Consider the following 10,000-nt stretch of genomic DNA (forward strand, 5'->3'; position numbering starts at 1 on the left):
TTGTGTATGTTTAAACTACTCTTTTGTGTAAATCCCTTTCCACATTCCCCGCACTTGAAGGGTTTTTCCCCAGTGTGTACACGTTTATGTATAGTGAGATACTCGCTCCTGTAAAATCTCTTTCCACACACTGTACACTCAAAGGGTTTCTCACCTGTATGTGTTCGTTTATGCGCAATCAGATTACTTTCCTGAGTAAACTCTTTCCCACACTCACTGCATGTGAAGAGCTTCTCTTCTGGAGGTGGGGCAATAGGCAGCTCATCCTTGGGGGTTTCCATGGAAGTTTCGAGGCACTGGAGGGGGAGGAAATTGTCATAATCCCCATACTCCTCATCACTCATGGCTTCATCCTCGCATATGGCTTCTTTTTTTATCTTCACTTTGTTCACCTGGTCCATATCTTCACCTTCTTCTTCTCTTTCTATGGTCTCCCTTTCACCTTCATCTTCATAGACCTCTCTGTCATTATCATTTGGGTGCTCATCCTCTACAGATTGTTCATCATCTGCCTCCACATCATTTTCCATTGGTTCTTCATCTGATTCTTCTATCCTCTCTTCCTGCTCCTCCTCCTCCTCCTCTTGCGCCTCTTTATTTCTTACGTCATTCTCTTCACCCTCTCTGTCTACATCTCGAGTTCTATGCTCGTAGACCTCATTTTCACAGTGCTCTGGTTCATTTTCTTCCTCAGATTCATCACTGCTATATCCCCTGACCTGGCCTTCGCTCCCCCCACAATCACTACTTCTGTCCTGAACGACTTCATATTCCCCATATTCATCATCTCTGACTACTTCATACTCAGCATCTTCCTGGACAACCTCATACTCGTCATCCTCCACCACTTCATACTCTTCATCATTCTCCACAGCTACATTGCAGTCAACCGGCTCTCCGTCGTCCTCAAACTCCTCATTCTCCTCATAGTCGTCGCCATTTTCATCCCTCTCCTCAAACTCATTGGCGTCTGTCTCCCTCCCTTGCCTGTAGCCCCTCCCCTCTGGGTGTTGATTCTGATAGTAGTTGTCCTCATAGTCCTCACCTCCTGCATCGTCCTCCCGGGTTCTGCAATAGTCCCCTGCACCCTCCGCTTCCTCAAACTCCTCCTCCTCCTCCTCTGGGGAATCCTCATCTCTTGTATACTGTACATTGGGCATCAGTTTCCCATTCCCCATATAATTCCTGTTACCACTACCTGTCTCCTGATAGTAGTGTCCTTGCCCGGCATTGCGGTTCTGCATGTGGCTGTTACCATGGTCGAAGTATCTATCGTCATCGTAAACCTCATCCTCTCTGCCACCGGGGGGCCCTGACATGATTTTGCGAGGAGAGGCTCTTCAGTGATGGCACAACTTCAAATCTTCTCTGGAGAGAAAGAATGAGATCAATAATGACTATTCAGAAAACTTTTACTGTGAAATGTATAAAAGAATTCCAAGTTCCTATCAGATGATATAAACCCATTCTATCCAGACTCTTCAAATGATGGGTTATCATACTTTATTCAATAATCTACAAGAAATTTGAGACTGACAGTTACCTATAGTTTCTAGTCTAGAAGGTATAATAAAACTCCTAAAACTCATTGCAATAGAGAGACAAAAACCCTATATTGTTGTTCTGTGCTCTACTGATCACAAACTGAGTATCATTTATGATATATTATCATTAATAATATTAGCAACCTTAGTGTCTAGGTTAACTCTTGCAGTACATGTTCCAATGATATAATTTCAAATGTCATTTATATTTTTGTTGGCTTGTAGAGAGAAACACAGCCCTGACTATACAGACTTCATCAGCATTTTACAGACTTATATTATAATAACACAATATACCAAACAAAATATTGATATGCAAATTATTTTTCAACAAAAAAGTCTTGCACAGTGGTTAAAAAGACAGCAAAAGACTTATAAAATACATACAAAAAGTATTAACCCCTTGGATCATGGTGATGTGACCACCACATCATGAAAAATTTGGTCGAGGGAGTCGACATGAAAACATATCATCAGGAAAAAAATTGGCTGTGTGCTGGGGAGGATGGGAATATGCCATTATGAGAATTTCAGCTGAAGGTCGGGGTGACGGAGATGACTCAACACGAGTGCACAAAGGTCTTGGATGGTGTAGAATGTATCATCTGTAAGCTATGACTGGAAAAGCATAAGCCTCAGGGAAGCCACTACTAACAACACAAATAACAAAATGTTAATCATTGTGATTGCACAGAGTTAGACTACCGAGGAGGATTATTAAGTCAGTGCAAGGAAAATAGCATAATACCATCATATCAAATTACAAATACAGATTGGAAAATTGTAAAAAGCAAAAGATGCTTATGCAGAAAAGGAGTCTTGACAACGCACACAAGCATAATGTCCAGATTTAGGGCCACAGCAGTTAGCAAGGCACCTAGATCCAGTGGGTTAATGTTCCACCAATTTCTATCAGGAACCTGTTAATTTGCATAAGCTAATTCTTAAAACCCTAACAAAATCTTATTTTTCACCTTGAAACGATGGGTCACATTCATGGTTTTACCCAGCAAGAGACAATGGCCCATATTCATGGCTTTGTTGCTCTTTCAGTATCCAGGTGACAAAGCATAAATGTAATTCCTCCAATCTAACCTAATGAATTTCGGGATGACATATACATCACATGCCATGTCCACTGTGAGTTTAGTCTATTCATCGTTATTTGCACATGGATGGATCCACAAGTGCTTAGTCATCAAAGGCAATTAGTTACTAATTCTACCTATCTCACTTGTCTACCCTTTTCCTTGACTTCTGAAATATATCCTCTTTTATTTCTTATTGATATTAGTATTGTTAACTCCTACGATCCAGATGACATGACCATCACATCATGAAAAAATTTGGCTTGAGAGGCAGGTGACATGAACATGTCAACACGAGAAAATTTCACCATGGGCCGTGGTGATGCTAACTTGTTTTCCTGAGCATTTCAGCTGAAGCCCATCACGAGTGCACAAAGCTCTTGGTGGGTGATTTGACTCATTTCGCATTTAAAAGGCCTTTTGCATTATTTCCATCGATAAATGAGAGTGGGATGTACCATCCCTAAGCCATGACTGGAAGAACACCAGCATCTGGGAAGATGCTATTTCCTTGCACAGAATCCTATTCCTGCCCACCATGACTTGCAGTGCAGGTTGCATCACAAAAAAAAAATGAGAAAATGTAAAAATGATCCAAATAACAAAATGTTACTTATTATTATCATAATTGCACTGAGTTATAAACTACCTAAAGAGATATGGTGTCTATGCAAGGAAAACAGTCTATTACCAATCTGGATAAGGCAAATCAAATAAATAATAAAAATAGTGTAAAATGGCAAAAAAGCTAAAATTGCTTATGCAGAAAAAGAAAAAATAGCCTAATGCCCATATCTTGGACCATATGATAGCAGTGAAGCATCCAGATGCAATGGGTTCATATCACTATAATGATTATAATAGATAAAACAAAAGAACAGAAATACGGATGGCATGGAATCATGCACTGGCCATTACATCTTCCGAGTAGAATTGGGTGAAAATAAAAATAAAGTCAATGTTCCTGAGTCAAATAACATAATCATGGTACAGAAAGAATCTTTAATGGTTTTCCCTTGATATACAGTCCCTCTCAGCCACTGGAATGATAATATAAGTGGATATAAGTCAAACAGCTGACATTTGCTTGGCATCGACTACCTTACACAATGAGCTTCTACAGAATGCAGGTGGATTCTTCTTTGATCTCCTATTTTCTATGCACCTGCTTGGCTGGCCCAATAGTTGCTACCTCCTAGAGTCAGCCCTGGGAGGCATTGAAGACCCAGGAAGTACCTAAATTTTTACCTACAATATGGTGAATGCCCTCAAATTCTATGTCTGGATAATAAATTGTTTTTTAAGAGGGAAACTTACTTGATTTGAAATTTACTGCAGATGAGAGGGACGTTGCGTCAAGTGACCGCTGGACTGCGCAGGAGGCAGAGTGAGGAGTGCTGCCCTAGTAGATGGTATGCATGGTGGCCTGATGGTTAAGCCTTGCTGGCAGCTGTGTCTGGAAGAACAAAGATACTGTTAATCACCACCAAAGTAATCCTGGAAACGAGAATCCCAAATCTCTGAACAGAGTCAGGAAAAAAATAAATACAAAACAAGCTGCAGTGTTCCTTTTCATTGCAACATATCACCTTTCCTCTCCTTTTCATAGGTTGCTTTCTTGATATATTCAGAACATAATATTCTCATGTCTATCGTAACTGCATCACTAGCACAAACACCTTCACTTTAGCAACATCCTAAATGTCCACATACAGATAGCGGATACGTCACCCACCATGAGCTCCCCACAGATCCAATCTCAAAAAGAAAAGGGGCTACTAACAGGTAAGTTTAGTATTTCCCGAGAGAAAGGTACTTGCTAGAACAATGTGCGTGTGAGGGTGCGTGTGCGTGCGTGTGCATGTGAGGGTGCGTGTGCGTGTGAGGGTGCGTGTGCGTGTGAGGGTGCGTGTGCGTGTGCGTGTGAGGGTGCGTGTGCGTGTGAGGGTGCGTGTGCGTGTGAGGGTGCGTGTGCGTGTGAGGGTGCGTGTGCGTGAGGGTGCGTGTGCGTGTGAGGGTGCGTGTGTGTGTGAGGGTGCGTGAGCATGTGAGTGTGCATGTGCAGTCCATTTGCTAGGCCCTGTCTTCAAGGAATATTCTATTAAAAATAGATAAATAAAGCTTATTCAAATTCCTGAATATAGCATATGCAAAGTTGAACTACTTGTTTTAAGAAATACATGTCTGCATGAATTTGCAAATAATGTGAATTACCTACTTTCCAAAGTAACAGCAACCCCTGGCACTCTATAAACATCTTCTGACCCAAAAAGTATCAGTGATATACAGAAAAGGAGAAAGTGCCCTTCTTTCACCAATATTCTAGTAAAATATGATTCTGAGCAAAAATGTTTGTATACGTGAAGACAGACATTCGCAACAATTAATTTTGGAAAATATAAAAGAATTTCAAGTAAAACTTTCAAACACTTTGATATAAATTATGGAGGCTTATTTGAGTATATATCACAGGCAATTGCTTGCTTCAAAATAAAGTACTTGATGTTTTTCATAATTTCCTATCAAAATCATTGTAAAAAATTTCTACTGAAAGCTATTCCTGAAGCATTTTGATTCCTATTAGAGAATGTCAATTTGTTTTCTGAAAACAAATACCTAAAAATAAATAACATGATACGCAATATACAATATGGGTGTCCAAGTCTACATCAACCTCTTCCTCTATTTTTGTCGGAAAAGTAGAGAGGTCTAATTTTCCCCAAGTTCACAAAATATGTGATGAACCACATAGATTCAATCATGGGTACCACTTGATTATGTTATTTGTGAGCCTGATTTCAACATTTTCACTAGAGTTATACAAGCAACAACTACTGAAACTACAATTCCCTATCTTATAATGATGTAAAACTAAACATATTTCCCAACTGCTGCATACTACATGAGTAGCAGCACTGCATAATCCTTTCTGACATTGGGATTACTAAACTGAATCACTGGTAATGGAAAATAAAAAAACATCTTTTCAAAGATCACCAAAGAGTAAACAGGTAAGTTGACTCCCTGGGGTCTAAGCACTTGTGGAGTCATCTACATGTAAATAATTAACCTGTAAACTGCACCAGACATCTTAAGATATTTGGAACTCCATTTCAAACATTTCCTTCAAGCCAGACAAAAAATCTAATGAACAGTAAGTAACAACATTATTTTTTCTCTTTAGTATTTGTTGTCACCAGCAACTGACCAAATGTCGCTTTTATGATCTATTTGTGGTTACAGTAATCAATAGCATTAGGCAATGAACAGGTAATGAGACAATTCTGTAATGATACGTTTAAAAGTGAATAAAGCATCTGAGTTACTATTCTTTCACTATTCATATCGCAAACTTAAAATCACTAAATACATTCTGATTCCAAATAAATGCTTTGTCACTAAGAGCTAGCTGCTTGTTCCTTCCTCTCCATGAAAAAGTTTCATTTCACAAAGTCAGTATGTTTTCAACAATGAATGACAATACAATAAGAGATAAGAGTTTTAAGGTATTTCTCATACACTCACATGTACAATGGTAGCTAGCATGTCTATTGGCCCTTCGGCAAATGCTAACGGAATGCCACACACACACAATTATGATAATAATCTTTAACCTCCTTGGAGATTTATCAAATATCAACCTGTAGCCGACATACATGCCATGGCTGTTGTGGTGCGAAAAATGGATGGCATCATATCATGGCCATTCCCGTGCCACTAGCTCGTCGGACGGAGTTTGTTTTTCTCCAATAGTAACGGCTTCATTTATATGGTAAAGATTTTAGGTTATGGCACCTATAATGAAGGTAAACCTTTAAAACTATAATCTTTTTATAAATTATAGCACAAACAGAGGAAACTGCCGTTGTGTGCCAACAAGCCTGTTCTTATGTCCACTTGCCAAACACATTTACCCGTCGGAACTGGGTTAATATGCAGGCCCAAGATCTAAATCACCATGATTATCCTGGACAAAATCTCGCTGACCTTTGCCTGAGCACCAAATGAATGGGTGCCATGGTGCCTGCTCAATACCATGCCATAGTCAGGTTTGACTTAAATCAGTGGGGGTTCTATAAAGTTTCATTCTGATTTGCATAAGCATCTGAGAAAAAAGCCATAATTATTAATTACAAAGATTTCCCAAAGTGTCTAAGATATCTACAAACAATTGTTTTAATAGACGGTTTCCTGTGTATTATGACTGGAACTATAACTACTTATAAAGTTCACACTTACAGCCTATTATTCTCTTCCTATGATATCATTAACCTGTTCGTTCTGTTGATTTTAAAGTGAATGTTGCTCATGTATGGATCTCCCAAGAGAAAAGTGAGAGACAGATGCAAGGACTGAAATATATGAAATCGTTCAAAGATTTTCAGTGTAAAATATTTGAGCAATAAAGGAGAGGGAGAGGGGGAATATGAGGATAAGAAATGAACCAGGGAGGGAGGATGTGTACTCCCTGTACAGTCTCCCATCCCTGCTGGAGGGGTATTAGTTGGGGAATAAAGGAATTGAGGGATATGGAAGACAGGGGAAGGACCACAGAGGAGAAAACTGTGATGTAGAATCTGCCAATGATAGTTCCTCATTCTGGATATGGGTTGGGGCATATCTAGCTGATGTACATGATTGGCAGAAACTGGGATTGTGGATGGAACTAAAAAATCTCTAGGGCAGTATACAGTGTCTAAAAATAGATTCAGTACAGAATACAGGATCATTCAGCAACAACTAATATCAAATGGAATTATGATATCAACGCTGGCGCTTCATGACGCCAGCATCGGTGTCATCGTATGAAACAGGTTGACATCTTTCATAATACTTTCCTATAAAGTCAGTCATCATCATAAGACTGCAAACATAAATAATAATTTGCATGTTACATTAAATCCTTCCTATGACCCATAATAGCACAAGCAATTCCTATATCTTCCCTTCTTCAATTTGTCAGTCCAAGAAAAAAACAAAAAAAACACTAAGGGTAATTGCAATACAGAGGGTCCTCGACTTATGACCTAGATCCATTCCTACAATGACGCTGTAACCCGAATTTTGACGTTAGTCGGAACACACCTAAATACAGTACATGCTCGTACTTATATAAGCACCAAAGTCACTCACATATGCTAATGCAGTATGTATACATGTATTAAAGTCATAATCTAAAACATAACACGACACTTCTATGACATACATTAAAACATAGCTAGGGCTAAAGGAACACATGGAAGACAAAGTGTAAATACTGTACATGATTTCTAGCATCACATCCACGAAACGTCAGGAGTCGAGAACGTCATAAACTGAGGACCCCCTGTACTTAAAAATCCTTACCTTACACTAGCCACACTCATCCAGCAAACATCAAAAAATGTCAGTAGCTGTTATGCACATACAAATCCATTTTCTTTCTGCCATTACCAGAAACACCTATTGACCAATTCACTAATGCCTAGCAAACACCCCTAGCAATGAGCACTTGGTGAAAACAAACCCTCGCTCGTTCGAAAACTCACTGCTTTGCCTATAAAGTCGCTGTATTTTTCTGATAATTTAGTTTCTTTGCATGGAAATACTGGGGAGCTATGTTGCCGTTGGTTGGTTGGTTGGTGGAAAGAAAGGTTTAACCTTCCAAATATTCCCAGATCGCAAAAAGAAACCTGAATAATGGAAGAGATGGGAGTGCTTGGGTGCCTGGTGGAAAATGTGTGTACATCTGCTCAGAACATCTTATTGCTCTACATATTAATATGTTACACTGGAAAGGTATGAATGAGAACGAATATCTTCACAATACAAGTGATGTATTTAACCGGTTTCGATTATATCTTCGTCAGAAATACATGTATTTCTGACGAAGATATAATCAAAACCGGTTAAATACATCTCTTGTATTGTGAAGATATTCATTTTCATTCATACCTTTCCACATTTGTCAACATGAATACAGTTCATAATATGTTACACCTTTTCAAATTCTAGACATAATTTCTTTCAAACTCTATCTATCTACACTACCTACCAAGGCCAAACAAGGTCAACATTATCGACATTAGGTTTTGGCAGCAGTCATATACTATAAAAAGCCCAACAGCAATTTTATTTATCTATTTATTTTGTAATAAATTTACTCATCATAATTTAAATTTACAGGCAAACCATCCCCGGATCCACCTCACCCAGACTTTATCCCAAGTGTCTTCAAGCACTGTCCATTAAATGAAAACAAAGCAGACATACAGTTGTCTGTTGCCTTTGTGTCTGGAATGTCATATGGTCCAGCAGATAAAACAACTGAAGAGGGCATAACTCTTGTGGTTAAATGATTGATGAGAGAGAAAAATGTTTTGTGCACTTGTAGGCCTTTACGTGACTTCACTGTCTCCTTTGCATAAACACCTAGTAAATGGGAGGAAAAGTGATGTTAGGAAATGGCCTGATTTCACAGAAGAATACCCTATATCGCTAAAAGTCATAGAATACTGTAGCCAATTATGTTAGCACAGGATTATTATTATTTCCCAGTGTGTTGGTGAAATGGTCGTAGATGTTGCAATATTTCGAAGGATTGTCGATCCCAATTTCAGCGGGCAGACGGTATGGACACTCTTTCAGCTGCAAAGCTTCTAGTTTTGCTTCATATCGCTTTTTCGCTTCGGTTTTTGAAGATTCAGAGAAATTAATTGCCATTTTCTCTTACGCTGATACCGAGGTAACCGCGAGCGATGGATTTGTTTTCACCAAGTGGATTGGTGACTCCGACTCATGACAAAGACAAAATATACTTTATTTAAAATTGGATTTGTCAAAACTATGTCCGCCTGTGGTAACAGCACTAAAAGGTATCCTTCTAATAAGTTAATCCTTATTTACAAAAAATCATCATAAAACTACAAATATCAAAATCACATGTAAAATATCTAATGCATATTTTTTTCCTTTTGTTGTAAAAATTGTCTCCACGATGAAAACATCTGATGAAATTTTAAAAATCAAAATTCTTAATTCTGAAACAATGCTTTGATACCAACACCAAAAAAAAGGCATCTCTAAACACCTCTTACCTACTAAAAATTTACTTTACCAAACCTAAAACTCATTTCCCAAATTAAATCCGAAATAAAAGCCCTCTTCCTAAACTTACAAACAAAATTATTATATGCAGTCAAGCTGGTCATATTCACTCCTCAGCAGCCTTTCTCCTCACTTAAACTTCCAATAAATCACTCTTAAAACTCTATAAACTTGGAAATAGATATACCTCCCTTAAAACCATCACTTAATACACAAAATATCACACCACATATGAAGAAAGATCAAAATTCGCTTTAGCAGTTGGCTACACTGTCGGTCCGT

The 10,000-nt window shown here is 38.5% G+C and overlaps 1 protein-coding gene across 4 annotated transcripts in view; it reads right to left on the reverse strand.

The window, feature by feature from the left end:
* LOC113825389 (zinc finger and SCAN domain-containing protein 2-like) overlaps positions 1–10,000 on the reverse strand; it is a 12,978-nt gene that overhangs the window by 2,453 nt on the left and 525 nt on the right. For all 4 annotated transcript variants that reach the window (XM_070142658.1, XM_070142659.1, XM_070142660.1 and 1 more), the window contains exons 2-3: positions 3,950–4,088; positions 1–1,368 (exon numbers count right to left, since the gene is read on the reverse strand). The exon at positions 1–1,368 is cut by the window's left edge and continues 2,453 nt beyond it. In XM_070142658.1, coding sequence (XP_069998759.1) covers positions 1–1,319 — 1,319 coding nt within the window. In that variant the 5' untranslated portion in view covers positions 1,320–1,368; positions 3,950–4,088. The remainder of the gene's footprint in view (positions 1,369–3,949; positions 4,089–10,000) is intronic.

This window comes from Penaeus vannamei, chromosome 29 (genome assembly GCF_042767895.1).
Source record: "Penaeus vannamei isolate JL-2024 chromosome 29, ASM4276789v1, whole genome shotgun sequence".
NCBI classification, from domain to species: Eukaryota; Metazoa; Arthropoda; class Malacostraca; order Decapoda; family Penaeidae; genus Penaeus; species Penaeus vannamei.